Source organism: Podarcis gaigeae, assembly GCF_964106915.1.
Source record: "Podarcis gaigeae genome assembly, chromosome: 10".
In the NCBI taxonomy this organism is placed as follows: domain Eukaryota; kingdom Metazoa; phylum Chordata; class Lepidosauria; order Squamata; family Lacertidae; genus Podarcis; species Podarcis gaigeae.
In genome coordinates, this window is record NC_139686.1 from 25,453,756 (window position 1) to 25,473,118 (window position 19,363).

The 19,363-nt window shown below is 38.9% G+C and overlaps 1 protein-coding gene across 4 annotated transcripts in view; it reads left to right on the forward strand.

The window, feature by feature from the left end:
- RIC8B (RIC8 guanine nucleotide exchange factor B) overlaps positions 1 to 4,662 on the forward strand; it is a 28,750-nt gene extending 24,088 nt beyond the window's left edge. For 2 of the 4 annotated variants that reach the window (XR_014555606.1, XR_014555607.1), the window contains exons 10-11: positions 3,448 to 4,210; positions 4,328 to 4,662. Coding sequence is in view for 2 of the 4 variants with exons in the window: in XM_083700530.1 (XP_083556656.1) it covers positions 3,448 to 3,559 (112 nt within the window). In the remaining 2 variants the exon portion in view is untranslated. Of the gene's footprint in view, positions 1 to 3,447 lie in introns of all 4 variants that reach the window. The other 2 variants (XM_083700530.1, XM_083700531.1) reach the window with 1 other exon arrangement.
- The last annotated feature ends 14,701 nt before the right edge of the window (positions 4,663 to 19,363 follow it).

The following is a 19,363-nucleotide window of genomic DNA, read 5'->3' on the forward strand; positions in this document are numbered from 1 at the left end:
GGGCCTAGACACATTTTCTTCATAATTTAGATGTTATGAAGAACATCAAGGTTGTTTGACTTGGAGAGTCTTAGTAGGATTCCTTTTAAATGATGAATCATGTAAATACTCAAAAGAGTAGCGGTAGAAAGCTTTGCACAGTATTCCAGAAGAGTGCTAGATAGCTAATGTTTAAGAATCTGTTTTTCCTAATCTGTCAAACACTGGTATTCCCAAAACTGCTGTCTGTTTTATAAAATGTAAAATATAGCTAAATTAAACAACTAGTCTGCAATTTTTTGTTTTTGCACATCATGCATGCCTGGATGTTTTCCGTATTAATTAAAATGCTTATTAAATACTTTTTCCGGCAGTTATAAATTGGTGGCACAGTTATGAATTAATAGTCTGAATTAAAACGACAGAGTGCTTTTTCCAAGCCAATGTTGTATTAATAGCAGGAATGCTTTTGCTGATGAAACAGTCCCAATTACCATAGTTTGGGTTTTGTTGTACATTGACACGAAGTCAACAAAACAAGTATGCAACAGAACTGGCCTAAGTAGCAGCCTTACTCATTAAAAATACAGAATTAATCATGGCAGTGACTGAAGAAAGCAACGCTTCCATAGGTTTTTCCTCGCCTTTTCTAATTGTGGAACAAAATATTGTACATAAAAGGATTGGCACTATTATGTAGCACTCAATTATAGGGAGGTGAATAGGTCCCCAATACACTATTTTATCAAAGGAACAGGCCGGTGTTTGCAATGTGATTGTTTCATTACAGAGAACCGCCATTAGTTCCATGTGTTAACACTGACCTGTTGTGCACAGGGCAGGCAAGAAAGAAAGACCCTTGAGAACAAGGGAATGGTTTTGGAGTCGTTATCAAGCTAAATGGCAAGCAGGAGGCAGAAGCAAAGATTGTGTAGGTGAATCTGAAGGGATTAATGGGATATCTGCTAACAGAGAAGGAGAATGCATCATATTAAGGTTTTCATTATAGCATGTTTTTTAAGAATTGTTGAATATAATCCTTTTTTATTTATAAAAAATCCTCCAAACTTACTTGGCAGTTCTCAATCAAGGGTCAGTCAAACATGTTCATAAAATATATTAATACATGTGTCTCTGTTTGGGGGGGAAAAATGAAAAGTGCCCCAGAAGTCATAATTCTGCCTTGCAAAATGTTTGGTTCTGATGATTTCTCCCTTGCTTCATTTAGAAGATTAAAATATTCTGTGTGTGAAAAAGTTTCTTAGAGTGATGGATTATGGGCCGTATTTCATATTTTAGAGGACAGAGCTAACATTTCTACTCTGGTGGTCAGGTTTTTGGAATGTGGCAAGTAGTTCTGTATTACGGAAGTATTGCATAGGAATGAAGTCCACTATTCTCTTAATTTTCCTGTAATCTTCCTGGCACCTGCATTACTCAGAACATGTGTTGCTGCACTATTGGGTTTGTGGCTATATTTTATAAGAAGTTGCTACTTTTCCTGCTTCCCTGACATCACTCACTTACAGTACACTCCGTTATATATGTTTAATCAGAAATGAGCTCCATTAAGCTCAATGGAACTTACAGCCAGGTAAGTATAGGGGTTGCAGCCTTAATTGGTGGAAGTTGTTTCATGTCTCTCTCATAATCTTGGTGATTTCATTCTTTGTATAACCAATTTTGACACTGTGATGGGCGTCTCCTAAACCAGTTTTGAAACACCTGAGAGACACCTGTGAAGAGTGATGTATACTTAAAAAAATAATCTCTGAAAATATGGTGTGGGGGTGATGGGATGTGGGGTTTTTTTTGTGTGTGTGTGTTTTGGAGGATCAAAATGTTGCCCTCCTTGGCCTTACAGCTTTTTCCATAATCCACATATAATAAACGAGATTATAATCAGATGTGAGGCAATGAAAGGCTTAAATAAATCTTTGCTAATACTGTTTGATTGGCTTAATCAATAATTAATCATCTTTACATAAGGCTGTAGCTTGTGGAGTAGATATAATTGGATTAGCTGTGAGAGGCCTTCAGAGCTTTGAAGAGATTAAAATGGCTGTCAATCCTGTAATTAAACAGCTGCAAACAAAAGCAACAGTTTAAAAAAGAAAAAGGAGGGGCGGCAGAGAGAGAGAGGGAAAGCTGACTGAATCTAAATGAATCCACAAGTCCTTAAGCACCACTAGAGGCTGGCTGTGTAGCCCAGATCTCTTTTCCTGACTGACTACTTTCACTCAGTGAAATGAATATGTATGCAGTTGTGGTTTTGAAGCAGGAGGGGTAGCAATGTGCTCCCCACATGACAGGTGGGACATCAACAGCCATGTTAGCAGGATTTAAGAATTAACAAAGGCAGTTTCTTTATTTCCCTATTTTTACTTAAACAGAGAACCTGTTCTTTGTCCTTAGCCCATTAGTGGTTGACTTCTCTTTTTTTCATATTGGTCTTAATTGGCTCCATGAATGTGGCCTGCCTGAATTAGGTCTTTATTAGTGTTGTGCTCCTGTTTTCCCCTGCCCTCCAATCAATTTTGTATGAAGCTCTGTTCACTCTTTCATAGTAAGGATTTGAGCTCCCTCAAAAATGAGAATGACTTAATATCTGGATTTTTTTTTCCAATTAGTGTTGGCTTTTTCATTTAGATAATTATTCTTTATCTAATCAAAACATACAGTTCAGTATATACATAATTGGTCTATTTGCTAATGCTTTTATATACTTCTAAATATACATATTAAAATTATGACAAATTGTTAATAAATATAAAACATGTTATTACCTAATTATGCTTCAGAGCAAGAGAGGGTACTTCTTTTCATTCCTTTCCTTCTTTTAAATAAACAAATGATCTACCCCTTGAGATTTTTAATCCTTTTTTGTACGTTATGTTACTAAATTCAAACTCCTTATAATTTCTAAACATTTTTCTCTCTTTAGTCATTTCAGTTAATTTTACTAAAGTCATTCGTTCCCAGAGTTTCCTTACTAAATCCATTCTATTAGGTTTCTGGCTATTTTTCCAGGGCTTTTACCATTGTTATAATATACAGTGCTTGGATCTGATGGTTTGGTTTTATTTAATTTTATTTTACTTATATAATTCAACAAAAACAAGAGGGGATTCAATGAGATTTCACAGAAAAATAAAAATTAAGAGTGTCAGAGACCATGGACCAGAAATATATGCATCAGAAGACATTTTGAATTCTCTTTTTAATAAGGTCTGCTTTTTCAATAGCTACCTAGGGGGGAAATGAGGAGAAGAGATGGCAAATGTTGGCACTGTGGTAGAGATAAAAGTGATTTCATCCACCTATGGCGGAAGTTTGGAAAACCTATAGTTTTGTTGTAGGCCTACAATTAATCTGACACACAGAGTTACTGAAGTGAGGTGAATAGGCTAGTTCTCTCTGCTCTTTTTTTAATAAGAAAAAAAACATATATATTTTTCTTGTTTGCAGGGACAAGGTTATAACACCAATGGGAGTGCGACCAGATGGCACAATGACGCCTTTGGAAGAAGTAGTTTGTCAGTATCAGACCAACGAGCAAGAGAGTTCAGACTCTGACTAGAATATCAGCTGCTTTTCTTTCTCACCCACCTTCCCTTCACCCACAGCATCTTTTATTATCTAAATATTAGACCCTTCAGTGTTGCAGCAAATGTTTTATCCATCAAAATGGATTGAATTATAAATTTTGTGGTGTAACTATACTAGCATTTTTAAGGCCTCGATTTATATAGCAACAAAACACCCCATTTATTAACTTAAAAGCTAATTGTATTTCAGTGGGATGAAAAGTGTAGTGTGAAATTTAAAAATAAATAAATGTTAATATTTATCTGATACACACACCCCTTTTTTAGATGCCTTACATCAGTCCTCTGTCAAAAGGCAGGAAATAGATTGCCTAATTAGATGGATAAATGTTAGGGGAAATGTTAAATAAAAGTTGTCACAGTAAAATTGTCACTGGCTTAGGAACAAGCTACCCAAACGGCACAGCTTTTTAAATCTCCGGTCTGTGTGTGTGTGTGTGTGCGCGAGCGCGCCTGGCTGCCATAATTAAACAGTCTCTGAAGGATGGCCAAGTCTTTTTAAAGCATTCAGATTTAGATCAACTGAATATCTATTTTGTTAGACACTTTCATTTGTCCCCAGATTCACATTAGATAACGGGCTTGAATCCTGTGACTGCAGAGGGGCTCTCTACATGGCCTAGGTCAGGCATGGCCAAACCTGGCCCTCCAGCTGTTTTGTGACTGCAATTCCCATCATCCCTGACCACTGGGCCTGCTAGCTAAGGATGATGGGAGTTGTAGTCCCAAAACAGCTGGAGGGCTGCTTGGCCATGCCTGCCTAGGTGAATAATTCTGTTAAAAAAACCACCCCCTGGTCTTGGGGGCGAAGGCTGGCCTGAAAACATGGGTTGACAAGGCTTGATAGAGGCTTAAACTAAAGAGTTGGGAAAATGCCGTGTTAAACATTCCTTTTTTGCTGCTCTGATGTCTTTATAAAGAATTATGTATGAAAATAGTCTCTAATGTATGAAGCAATGGAAATGGAGGGCAGATTGTGCTGAATTATGTTGCTTATGTGGAAAGAACCTAACTATAATAAATGCTCAGTGGAGGACGTGTTGCATTCTATCAATAAAACTTTATATAAATTAAATATGTAGCATTGTGAATTTTTAGAACTGAAATTCCCATGTCATTTCGCCACTCCTCCTTTCCTCCTTAATCTACCAAGAAGTGTTTGCTAACTTCAATGGGGTTTTCACTGTAGAACTTCCTAGTAGATTGTGTCCTTGCTCAATTCATTTCCCTGTCTGTAATAAGTTTGGGTTCAATACATTGAGGCAAGACTTAAAATAAAAATAAAAATAAAATAAATTTTATTTATACCCTGCCCTCCCCAGCCAAGACCGGGCTCAGGGTGGCTAACAACCAATAATAAAAACAAGCTGATTAAAATACAACTTAAAAAACAAGACTAAAATACAACATTAAAACATTAAGATGCAGCCTCTTCACAAGAGGTGAAAGGAAAAAAGAAAGGGGGGGAGGGAATCGAATCAATTCTAAGCCAAAGTCCAGACGGAACAACTCTTACAGGCCCTGCGGAAAGAAATCAGATCCCGCAGGGCCCTGGTCTCATGAGACAGAACGTTCCACCAGGCTGGAGCCAGTGTTGAAAAGGCCCTGGCTCTGGTTGAGGCTAATCTAACTTCCTTAGGGCCTCTATGGTGTTGCTAACACAGTGAATTTCATGAATTTGCAGCCACAACTAGTTTTATGCTGAAGCCTCTTCAGCCAAACAGGCTTCATTCACCCCATTCTCCAGAGATCATCTTGACACTCCCATCCCAATGTTTCTTTTAAATAAATGTCTTTAAATTACTACAATCACGACTCTCTAAATCGCTTGATGGGATAATTCATGGTTCCAGTCACTGGGCTGTACCCAAAACTAGTTCTACAGACCCATGGAAGTTAATGGACATGACGGACTTTGGTCTATTAAATTCAGTGGATCTGCTGTGAACTGAACTTTGATGGATACAACCCATTGTGTTTGTTCTTCACCCAACCACATATAGTATGGTTTGTATCTTTATTTAGGAATACGTTGGTAAAATGTTTAAGTTGATGAAGTGATTGCTGTCCAATGGCTGTTGCTTTGCATGGTTTGAGCACCAATAAGTCATTATCTATTCTATGGTCTGGTTTTATACCAAGTAGCCCCCCCCCTCCCAGTCATCACTAGGAGTATGCAGCCTGCTATGGCAGTCGTGTGCAGTTGTCATTTGTGTGGATCGGTGCCGCGTTGTGGGGAGTTTACATGGCGTTTAAGGACCTGGGATAGTTCAGTCAGTACAGCATGGGACTTTTAATCTCAGGTTTGTGGGTTCGAACCCCTCACTGGGCAAAAGATTCTGGCATTGCAAGGGGTTGGACTAGATGACTCTCATGGTTTTTTGCAGCTTTGATTCTATGCTTAGCCATGATTTCCAGGGCAGACTGAAAAGAGGCCCCTGTACCAATTTTACCAATCCATGGTGAATCCATCACGTTCCTCCATCAGACCTATTCACAGTAGCCAACTAATAGTACAGTCTCTGGGCCTTTATTGGCCCAGATATTTCCCTTTGCACTTCTTACCCCAGCTCCATCAGATCTAATATTGTAGATGATGGCTGTATGAGACTTCCTGCCTCAGGGGCAAAGGGCATGGAGAAAGCGAGTTAAGTTGTTGGTAGTTCTGCATTAAGATTCTCCAACATACTTGAGGTTTTCCTGTTCTAAATCTCTCTTGTTTTTAAACAGTCTACAGGTGGGGTAACATGAATACAAGCTTTCCTCTTGTAAAGAGAGCTTATAGGAATTGCTCTAAAATATCACGGTTTGGAGGGGAACAGAGATCTTGCAGAAATCGTCTGTTGAAAAGGGAGTAGAAATGAAGCAAGGGAAATGAAATCAGCCTCTGCTTCTTGATACTGGTCTCCTTGGTATTATTTGCAAAACAAGTGTGAACTCAAGGGATCCTATTATAACAAGTGTATAAATTTTGTGTCTGATGTAAGAGCACATGTGTATTCTTATACGCAACTATATATATGTTGCACGATTCTGTGATTTGCATGGTGCAGATGCTGTGTGCAGAATTCAGAAGCTTGACACCTTTAAAAAAAACTTTTTAGCATTTGATGCTAGAATGAAAGTTAAGTATACAAAAGTGGGCTAAAAAACTGAAGCTGGAGGGCAGTGGTTTCCAGTGGTTTCCAGGCAATATGCCTTCACTGTCTCCTGCAGCTCTATGCTGCTTCCCTTGACAGTCAGATAAGAAATGTGTGTGTGTCAGAACAATGCTCCTTTTTCTCCAGTGGGAACAGAAAAAAAGAGATAGCAAAACTATTCTAGAAGGTGATGAACCGGCCTCAATTCCCCAATACTGCATGGACATAATTATTACGATGTTATGCAGTCACAGCAACACAGGCAAATCTGAGCTTTGGTGGAGCATCACAAACAGGACGACACTTTCTAATATGTGGACCTGATGGAAATCATTGTTTTTTCTTCAGTTTTTCAACAACTGCGGATATTGATTTTTTTAATTAAAAAACCAAACCTTTAAAACTTTAAAAACATTTTTTAAAATGGATTCTCCTATCAAATCCTGACAACAAGAGGCCTACACAATGGTTTCTGCTTGTATAATGGGGATTTCCCCTAAAACTTGGCTCTGGGTGAATCAGGAGAACACCAGAACAATCTTGCTTGAAGGAAATGTTTGTAATGGCGCAATGTTGAATTCTATCCATTATATTAATAATGCAAAGAAGCTGCCATTTTAAAAACCACATTTTCATGTGAGGCCATTTTTCTTTTTCTTTTTTACTTAATATGGATTTTGTATATGTAGACCTGCCAAAAGTTTTTAATGAGTTCTAATTAATCACTACCCAATTATCATTTTTTTAATTAATGGCTATGAGCTACCTCGCTAAAATAGTAAATACCCACAATGGTTTTAATGTACGACATTCCCTCCCCCGTTCCAGTAGAGCAAACATTACCATATTAATCCACCTCTTGCATCTTATTCAGAAAGAGCAAAGTAAACTGTAGTGTATGCAGAATTCTAAATGAGAATTCCATCGGATTCTCTTAGCACAAAACAGCTAATGAAATCCTGGACTTTAATAAGACAAGCTGTAAAAAGACTGTTCTACTGCTCAAACTGTGGAAAAACAGACTTTACAAATCTTCGATGAATAAAAAGTTAAACAAGCCAATGTGCAAGATTGAGTCTTTTCTAATGCACCTGTGAAAGATAACACATTTTTATTTTATTACATTACATGTGTATACCACTCTTCATCCAAAGATCACAGGGCAGTTCACAACATAAAAATACAAAATACATAATAAAACAAAAAGAAACTAACAGCCCCCCCCCAGCACATTTTAAAATGCATAGACGTTAATCAGCCAAAGGCCTGGTTATAGAGAAACATTTTCACCTGGTGCCTAAAGATGTATAATGATGGTGCCAGGTCAGCCTCTCTGGAGAGAGCATTCCACAAATGAGCAAGTATGTCAGCATCTCCCTAGAATCTGTTAATGGAAAATACCGTATTTTCCCGTGTATAAGTCTAGATTTTTTTTTTACCAAAAATTAAGTTTAAAATTGGGGCTCATCTTATACACAGGTAGTGCTGAGGGGTGTTTTCTTAATTTGGAATCCCCAAAAATAGGGGGCGTCTTATACATGAGGGTGTCTTATACACGGAAAAATACAGTAATTGCTAATATTTGCTTAGGGATTTTTAATTTTTTAAAAAATATATTTTTATTAATTTTTGTTAACCAATCAAACGCAAACAGCAACAAAACAAAATCACCACAAAAAAGAAAACAAACAACAAAAAGCATCATACAAATAATTGACTTCCCTCCACCTCGGTTTTGGATTATATTTTAGATTTTTAGAAAAAGAAACTGATTTGTGCCAGCCAGGTATGCAGCCTTTGGATCAGCAAGTTCTGAATTAATTTGACTTTTACACTGCTGTTACATCACACTGAAACCACTGTGATAGGAAGGCATGTCTATCAAAATTCACAAACCCCCAAAAGCAGACCCTCCAATGCCCCTAATTTCCAGGGATGTCCATTATTTAGAGAAGCCATCCCAGTTTCTGATTTGATTTCAGAATGTGTCGCTTTTCATTAGGAAGTCCCTATTTTCATTGGAGAAATGTTGGAGGGTATGGAATTATCCAACCCCTAAGCCATCTGAAGGCAATCCTGTATAGGGAAGTTTCTTTATTTTTTAATGCTTTTTTATGTTTTTATATATGTTGGAAGCTGCCCAGAGTGGCTGGGGCAACCCAATAAGATGTGGTGTATAAATAGTAAAATTATCATTATGGAATGAGAAGTCCCTATTTTCATCGGAGAAACATTGGAGGGAGAAACAAAGGAGCAGAACAGACCAACTGATCTCAAGTTTAGGTTCTCCTTATAACATAAAAATCATTGAAGCACCATTCTATGGAAGAAACATTAACTTGATTAAAAGCAGACAGATTAAAATGTATTCCTCTACTAATTTAAAAGGCAAAAGTATGATAATTTGTCTTAATTTAAAATCTGCTAGAAAAGCAAGGTGGTCGAATAATGATTTCAACGGTTCCATATGATAACTGCAACAGGTTTTAAAATTAACAGGCTATGCCCCACGTAGTACTTCAGCATTCATGCCCATGAATTTGTAGGTGTGTTCTCTGTCCCATCACAGATAGATGTGCCAACCATATAATACTTACCTGAGCGTAAACTGCACTAAATAAAGTTTCTGAATAAATATGTGTGGGATCATACTGTTATCTTCTAATGCTGGAGTCCCCCCAGCACACCCAGACAAACACCCTTCCCTGCACCTGTCAAAGTCTCCTGCACCTCTAATAATAATAATAATAATAATAATAATAATAATAATAATAATAATAATAATGTTAAGAGTTCTTGACATTCTGCTGTTGTTTGGGAGGAGTTTGTGTGATTTGGAGGTGTTCCCTGCTTTTTTGCCTGTTTTAATTTTTTTGGGGGGAGGAGGGCTTGCCTGTTTTGAGGGAGATTCTGAGCATTATCTATTTTTTTGTTTATGACATTAATTATTATTGTTTGAAAAATTCATCCTTCTTCCCAGAGAAGCCCAGAGGAACACAAACAACAAAGCGGCAAAACAATGCAATTTAAAAAATAAACATTTCAAAACACTGGGTGGCATTCAATTAAGCTTTATGCAGAGCCAGGCCTATTTATATTAATAAATCTAACTCATTCATTTCAGTGAGTCTGCTCTGAGTAATAGTTAGTTGAAGACCACTCATTAATAATATCTGTAAACATCTGCCTATCCAAACAGCTAATAATTTAAAGATTGCCCAGAACAAAATCTGTCTCTCCTGTTGGATGAAGAAGAATGCTTTTAAATTCCTCCTCTAGGTTTATAAAGAGGAAAGCAGATGTGCCTCAGGGAGATTATTACACAAATTGGGAGCTACCATCAAGAAGGCCTTGTCATGGGTCAGCACCACCAACTTCCCTGCCAATGGAAGGGCAAATGTATTCGGTGGTGCCCATGACAGTTTGTTAGATTTTGAAAATCTAACTGCCAAAAGACTGGGGATTGTTTGAGAGAGGCTGGGGTGAGAGAGTGCTCAAAATGGAAGAATTGCAGCGCCAAAAACTTGCACTTACAAACATTTTAACAAACCATCCCTAAAAGGCCAAACCAGGGACAATTTACCAGCAACAACTTCTAGAAATGTCAACTGTAAAAAGGGACAGTTGGGATGAATGCTTTCCTTCCAGATTTCTAGACCTCTTTAAGGGCAATTAGTACTTTCTTTTACAAAACACAAATGCTGTTCTTTTATTTATTGTTATTGAGCTGTCCTTAACTCCCAACTGGAGAAGAAAGGTTTGCTCATTCCAAATTGCAATATGCATGCATTATACAAGATGGAATTGGTGAGCACAGAGCCAAACAAACCCACATCTTCCTGGGCACACATCACACTGTTGTGTGTTTTGTACAAATTAGCATATTATGAAGCCTAATTGTTGCTTTCTTTTTTTTTTATTCTTCAGAGAACTAATATCTGACAAGCTTTTCTCAAGCTCTGAACTCTTCCACACTTTTGCTTGATTATGACCAAGTGACCCATATTAAAAAAAAGCATTTATAAAAAAATTAATAGCTCTTGCTTTTGTTCTCCTGGCTTTCCCAGTGAAAAGCTAAAATGTTTTTAAATTGTCACTTTTTGACGGAGGTAATGGCTGTAATATATTTAGTCTCTTTCTCCTTCTTGTGCTTAGAATGACTATGCTAATAAAGGGCACAGCTGTAGATTCTTTATGGCTTGCTTTTGTGGGGGGGGGGTGATGGAGGACATGGGGGGGGGGGGAGAGAAACCTCGAGCCCAGAATGACTGTGTGTGTGTCAACAAATGCAGCTGGGAAAGAGAAAAAGAAGCCCCTTGCAGGCCTCTGCAACTTAAAGTCCAAGATAAATGATGTCCCCATTTAAAGAAAAAGAAAAAGAAAATGGAGGTTGGAATTCAATAAAAGGGAGGCTGAAAAAAAAGGAGAGAATTGCCTAAAACTAAAGCCTTTCTCCCTGTCCAGACAGCTTACAAGAGAAATGAGCAAAACTGAGCACAAAAAGAGGGGAGAAGCTCAGGAAAAGGGAAAACAAAGACTTATCTTGCAAAATCTATTGCACTACCAAATTATCAGGAGTGCATTATCCCTTGGGGCTAGCGAGAATACAGTTAGATGGGAATGCAGTAGCCAACTTTTAGAACCTTATCTGTTGGCTAGGCAAGGAATAGACTTTATTTTTTGGTCAACAAAAGCCAGTATTTCTGTGCACTATGAAATATGGTTTATTGCAACTGTAAAAGTGAGCTATGGAGTCAGTTCAAACATGTATTGAAGAGTTTCTGAAAATCTGCAGCTCAAACATGGTTTTGCTTGGTGCCAGTTGGGGACTAATCCAGATTATACAGTTAAAGCACACCCAACACACATTTATTTCCCCCTAAGAATCCTGAGAACTGTAGTTTAAGGAGGCTGAGAATTGTAGCTCTCTGGGGAGAAAACTGATGTTGATCCGCCCATAGTGGGCATGAGGGAACTTAAAATTGAATTTGAGTTTTAAAATGAATTATTTTAAATACCTATTTTGGGGGGACAATTTCCACTAGAGTCACCTTTTGGGAATCACTATTTATATCTACCAGGTTCTAGCGCTTTGAATTGGGCCCTGAACCTAATCAGCAGCCAGTACAGTTGGGACAGAATTGGTCTCATAGGCTTGCCCCAGTGAGCGACCTAGCTGCTGAATTCTGCACCAGTTTAAGTTTCCAAACCGTCTTCAAAGTTTTGCCAGGGGAAAAGGTGAGGTATAAAATAATAATAATAAGGCAGTCCCATGTATAATGAGTTGTAATAATTTAATCTAGCTTATGGACTTTTCGGAGCTAGCCGACCTGACAGGAAGAGTCTGCGACCAAAAGGAGGAGGAGTACCAGGAGGAATGGATGAAATTTAAAGACTATTTAGTTAAATATGTTAAGATAACTTAATTTGAAAAAAACTTGCAAACACCAGATTGGCTTAGGATTTAAATATATGATGTTAGAGAATAATATGTTTAAAGTTAAAATGAAAAGAAAGAAAGATGTTAAGATGTTAAGATTAAGTTAATTTTATGGGAAAATTGGTTTTGGAAAACTGTTACAATGATATACGGTACATTGAAATTCATCCAAAGGGATTAGAGGAAGTCACTTAACAATGTTACTAAGATTGGATTAAGTACAGTTAAGATTTGTTTGTTTGTTTGTTTGTTTGTTTGTTTGTTGAAAAAAATTGGAAAATCAATAATTTTTTTTGAAAAAATAGCAATAATCTAATCTAGAGGTTACCAGAACATAGACAACAGAAGTTAGGCTATCTCTGCCCAGTTAGGGGTGCAGCTGGACCACCAGTTGAAGCTGATGGAAGGCATTCCCTGCCACTGAGGCCACCTGAGCCTCATGAGACAGCAATGGATCCAGCAGTACCCCCAAGCTGCGTACCTGCTCCTTCAGAGAGAGTGTAACCTTGTCAAGAGCAGGTCACCTCCCATCCATTCATTTTAGGGAACCACCCACTAACAGTTTCTCACTCTTATCTGGATTGAGCTTCCCCCCCGAGATTGATATTTCTTTTGTGAAATGGTTAATTTCTCCACAAGCACGATGTCTCATACTTGCAAAATCCAGTCTTCAAAAATATTTGCATTAAAAAAAAATCCAATTTGTTGCAATTGCTAATCCAGCTGCATTTAATAAAAGGAGGATGACATCGTTCTTGGTTATGTTCTTAATCTGAAGAGTGAAATAATATGGTAGAGCTAATTCTGCCAGTAGTGATTGTTCCATCATTTGATTGCATGTATATTGATAAATATTGATGTCGATATCGACCCTGTGTGGGTCTGTAATATATATATTTGTACTCCAAGCAAGCAATTTACATACTCGGTTTCATTTCAACGGGTTAGGCCAACAACTGCTCACAAGACGCAGTGTATCTGATATCGGTGCCTTGTTCTTATTCATGCTTCCGCCTTCTTTGCGAAATCTTCTTGGTTTTGTTTTGTTTAAACCCCCAGGGGAGACTGTTTTTTAAGAAGCTACTCAGGCTGACACTCCCCCATTTTCATTTTGAAAGGTCAGGCTGAGAGTTGGCAGTTGTATAGGAGCCTGTCCCCTGTAAAGAAAGTCTTAACTAGCCAGGCAGGGACTTAACCCAGCCATCTAAAAACTAACATTGTCACTAGGATATGGAGAAACCATGGTGAAGAACTAGCAACAGCCCGGCCACGGCAGAGTGAGCGGTCGGCATCTGCTTGGCGGGCCTTTATCGTGTCGTGTTGTTTGTACGATTCAAAACGCGCAAGACAATTGTTGAGATGATGTAGACAAATTGACTCAAATTAGTTTAACATGGGCCAAGCAAAGTTTAAACGCGCTGAGTCCAGACACATAGCAACAAGTCCGCTGCACTTTTGGAAGGGAGCATATTGGAATTGCTAATTTAAGAGCGAGAGAGGAGATCGTTGGGAACCCAATGAGGGCTGCTGCTTTTTTGCTTTTTTAATACAATAATAATTACAGTGGAGTTTTCGTTTAAAATATTATCCATCTTACAGCTTTATCTCTAGCAGTAAATTAATTTGTAGGAGTACTTATGTGCTTGGACAGTTTTATCTCGGGAGTGTTATTTGATGGCAAACAAATTCACAAAGAACTACTCCCACCAAAAAAAACCCAAAAAAGATTTAAAGGATTTTGAGGGGTTTTTTTGTTCTTTGCTTTCAATCAAACTTTCCCAAATCCTGCAGCATAATACTTTAGTGCCCTATGCCATCCATGGACCACCAGGGGTGAGCATCTTATAGTATTTACAGTAATCTAATTACACCAGGTCTTCAATTCACAGCCTGCTTTGGTATACAGGCTTTCAACTTCCAGTCAGGGTTTCAATTTTTTAATCTTTTAAAATAACAGGGTAACAGACAGAAGGGGAGTGAATTGGAAAAAGAATGGACACAGTCCTGCAGAAGTTAGTTGTGACTAATCCAATTCCATTGCTTTCATTACTAATGTTTATTGAATTGTGCCTAATGTGTGAATTGCCATATTACCACTTTTCTATTTTTAAAAAAGACACTTTTTAATTAATGTTGCTTGGCTCTTAGATATATGGACATTTATTAACTTCTAAGAAGATACTCCAGGGACGCAGGTGGCGCTGTGGGTTAAAGCCTCAGCGCCTAGGACTTGCCGATCGAAAGGTTGGCGGTTCGAATCCCTGCGGCGTGGGTGCGCTCCCGCTGCTCGGTCCCAGCGCCTGCCAACCTAGCAGTTCGAAAGCACCTCCGGGTGCAAGTAGATAAATAGGGACCGCTCACCAGCGGGAAGGTAAACGGCGTTTCCGTGTGCGGCTCTGGCTCGCCAGAGCAGCGATGTCACGCTGGCCACGTGACCCGGAAGTGTCTCCGGACAGCGCTGGCCCCTGGCCTCTGAAGTGAGATGGGCGCACAACCCCAGAGTCTGTCAAGACTGGCCCGTACGGGCAGGGGTACCTTTACCTTTTAAGAAGATACTCCACAGGTGAGAAAAAGTGAGAAATGTGTCCTCCTGAAATCAATGGGACTTAGATAAGCTTTGGCTGGATCTTTCCCAAACTGTCAAATGGAAAAAGCCATGTTGGTACTTCTAATTGTCTGTCTGCATGGCTACAGCAGGAGAACACAATGTTGAAATATTCTGATTGAATTAAAGAGTACAATTTTATTTTCTGTATTAACTTCTAGGAAAGCTTCAATATTCAAACTTGTTACTGATACCTACTTATTTTTTATTTCCTTTATATATAGGTTGGGAGAGATGAATGGAAGCCATGAATGGAAGATTGGCTCCCCCAATTTTCACCAATTCCTCCTTCCTGCTGCAGCCCCCCATGCCACATTCCACACCTTTCCAGAGGTTACCCCAATCCAATTGAATAGTTTTTCAGGGTGCAGTGAAGGCAGGAAAACCCTACCATGCAAGTGGAGTTTAATTTGCACATGTTTGGGTCCAGTCCTTAGAGCTTGATCCAAACAAAGCTGTATGTGTTGCAGTCAAAGCCTATTCACATTTACCCAGAAGTAAATTTAACAAGACTAATTCCCAAGGAATATAACTGTAGCATTAGTGCCACATAAAACAATTGAAGTAAAATATGTAGATACACCATTGAAGTCTCTTGAATAAGACTGTTATCTTCTTCTAGATTGCATGCAGTGTTCCAAACTACAAATTCCACACCCAACAACAGCATCAAAAACCTAATGGGGGCACCTGGCATGCAACAAACATGCCAGATTTATGGGGTTTTATGTTTTTTGCACATGTGGTCCTCTATGCATCCAGAGCCATGTCTGCATGTATATTTCCAGTGAATGCACACACAGAGGTAATTTGGATATATATGTGTATATACAGTAGGGAACATACAAGTAGGGAACATCCCATCTACCTGAAATACTTAACTAGATATGCCAGTGATTGAATTTGGGATCTTCTGTATTCAAAACATGTGTTTTATGTGTTTATTTTAGCAAGATTTATATATCACTTTGTCTCCCAAAAAATCATAAGTGGTTTACATTACGGTATTTTAAAGCAGAAATAAAAACAGACTACTTCAAGATAGCTTCAAGTAGTGGCACCAATGTGTGCTTCTCTTTCCCTCTTTCTTCTGCTTACCTTCATCTCAGCAAATTCACTTTGAGCCACTGTAATTGGGCATGAAGTTTTGCGTATTGGAGGGAAGAACTGTAGAGACCTTGTCAGCTCCAGAAGAGAGCCCCGCTCCTTATGAAATAGTTTGCTGGCATTGTTTCTGTCCCCTCTGCTGACAAGTGACCTTCTGCGTCAACTATACTGGAAGAGGCCTGTGTGGACATAGGAGGTCTTTCTGTTTAGGTATTGAGATTTACCACCTGCCAAAGGGGTCCAGCAGACGAAGGGCAAGGAGCCCAAAGAAAAAATAGACAAGATCCGGACAAACATGAAGGCATTGTTCCAGCTCCATCTATACAAACTTTGATCAAAGATACCTTTACTTTTATTGTAGATTGTAAAAAACAAAAGCCAATCCTTCAAGAAGCTACAAAAACTACCTAATGGATGTGCCATTACTGCCATCTAGCTGTACAAGGAAATTATTCTTCCTTGAGGATATTGTATTTATTTGGTTTTTAGATATTCTAACCTGGCTCTCCAAATGAGCCCATGGAGGCTTACAATAAATGAAACTAGTGTCATCTGAGACCACAAACCAGCAAACTAATGCAGCACAGAATGAAAAACCAAAACAGCAACAGCAGCAAAATCCAAAAACAAGAGAACACCCAAAGATAGAGTCTTCATTCCTCATAAGCCCATGACAGGGGAGCTTAGGATGCCCTTCTAAAACCAAAAAGGAAGTGCACTGATGGGCCTCCTTTCAAAATTTTATGAGATGGCACCACTGCTAAGCTATTGTATATCAGGTCAAACTGTCCATGTAGCCCAGTTTCGTCTACTCTGTCTGAGAGTTCTGTGAGCCACATTGTTTAATTATTCTTTTCCCCTTACTAATCCCACCTATCTTCCAAGGAACATATGGTGCCATACATCATTCTGTCTCTCCACACCTGTTTAAATCTCACAACTGCCCCATTTTGAAGGTTAGGCTGACAGATGGTCACTTGATGGTCAAATGGGGATTTGAGCCTAGGTTTCCTGGACTGACGCTCTAACTGCTGTACCACATTGGCACCCAGGTGCCTCTTAGACGCTCACTGGCAAGGCATAAGGGAGGCAACCATATTGCTCAGCCTCTGGTAATATAACGATGTGGTTCGTTGGGATCCATTTTTACATTCTTCTCGGTCAATTAAGGATAATTGCATCTACTGGAATTGTGCAAGAAGAGGAAGACGCTAAATCTGGTCAACCTCCATTGAAAGCTATGCAGGTAATTTTGTCTTGCTGTGTGCTAAAGAAATTCCACTGAGCCCAGGACCCATGAACAACATGGGGCTCAACAAATCCTTCACCCACCCACAAACTATGAATGCACATTTCTATCTTTTAATCACTATATTATTAATCCAAAGCAACAATATGATTTAAATTCAAGTACATTTGTTTAAATATTTTGTGGATTGGCCTCATTGGATCTGTTTTTGTATTAATATTGTTAACTCATTTGACTTATTTTTAGTTTGTTTAAAAAGCAGTTGCTTAGCAGGGCAGAACACACTGCTCCAAGGAAATGTTGTTTCAAGAGCTCCACCTGCTGTCATTTTAAAAGCATTGCTTCTCAGCAAACACATTAACAAAAGTGATGCTGGCAGATTCTTTCTAATTTGGGCTGGAGACAGACTAATAACATGTTTTCAGGGAGTTGAAGGGTGGTATGATAAAGGCATTACGGTTTATGCACTCACTTTTCATTCTTCAAACAGGTGTTGTATAGTTTTTGTAGTGTTTTGATAACTCAAGGTTCTTGTCAATTGCAAGAAAACGCAGATGAGCCAGAAAGAACAAGAAAATAAAACAGTCCAGGCCAAGGCACCAATTCACTTATTTCCCCCTGGCTGACTGTTGAACAAAAAAATGAGGTATGTGGACGGGTGCCTAAGCATTGACACTGCTCTCCTTGCTGGGATAGCAGGGCATAATGAGACATATGCTATCTTCTATGAGGCTCGGAAGAGGGTCTCCAGAGCAGAGCAACTGTTCCGGTTGTCAGAACCAATAGTTGCTAAAGTGCAGAGGGACGTTTGGGAATGTGATGCTTCAATCTGAAGGAATCTGAAAAGTGTCATGGGCTTTGAAGATGCTCGAACTCAGGATGACATGGAGAAACGTGCTAAGAGGAAGGCACGCTTGGCAAACCCTCACCGTGATCAATTCCCGCCCAGAAACTTATGTCCCCACTATGGAAGGGCGTGTAGATCCAGAATTGGCCTCCACAGTCACGTACGAACTCACTGTTAAACTGTGTTCATGGAAGACAATCTTACCCGGCTATGAGTGATCACCAAAGAAGAAGAAGTCTGTCTGAAATATCTTGCATCTGGTAAGTAAACAGTTTTGCTGTCTATGTGCTTGCCTTTTGAATGGGACAATTTGAGGTTGGGATCATCTTGCCCTTCTAAAATAAAATCCATTCCATACTTATAATTTTTGCAGTACAGAGAGGGGATTGTGGTTCTGGCCTGTCATTCAAGGGACCAAAAATAGAATCACTGTATCCTTTAATTTTACTAGAATAGATGTGTTGATTCTGCTAGCATCTAAACTTCTTGCACTGAACTGAGAGCAGCAACATGCCGAGAACCCATCTAAAATTTGGCACTGAAGAATCTGTTAGCCAAGATTTGGCTTTTAGTTAACTGATGAGGAATCCATTAAATGCACATATGAATAAAACTCTATGATGATGCGTCCAGAAACCTCTTTCCCACAGGGGCCAACCAGACACCTCCATGAAGTCCACAAGCAGGCCATGAATGAGGGCAAGGCCTCCATTGTTTACCTTCCCCCCACTGTATGCTTCACCAGCTATTGCCTAAGAGAGATTTACTGCCTTTCACTCAGAGTAATGTATGCTGTTTTGCTGCATTTTTTCACTTTTACTTTTCCCCCCTGCTCAGTTGTTGTTTTTTAAGTAATCTGCCAATCTTTAGGGCTGTTTTTATTTTGTGCTTAGAAACACTCATGAAGCAGTATAAAAGTGCCTTAAATAATATAAACAAACACTAAAGGAGCAAAGTTCCATTTGTGTAATGGGACTTCCCCTTCCTCCCCATACCCAAGCATTCCTAAAATCAGCACTAGATGGTCCTCCAGCCTTCTGGGGCAGATTTTGAGGGTACACAGGAGGCTGTAGGGGGTGAGGTGAGTTCAAACAGAAGTGCGGGATGCAATATTTTTTTCTGCTGCATCAAGTTCTTTTTAGGCAAAAGTGACTAGCAGCAATTTGGAAAGAAACAAATGGATTATGATAAAAACAAAGCACTGAGTCAAAGAAGAAATAATGAAATAAAAAATGGAGCAGCATAAAAAGTTATGAATATTAAGAGACAGGGTCTAAAGTGTTCAGTTACTCAGACCAAAGGCCCAAAGGAAAAATATGTTTAATTATGCATCAAAATGCAAAACAAGGGGCCATCTGAGTTTCTCAGGGAAAGGACTAAAATCTGGG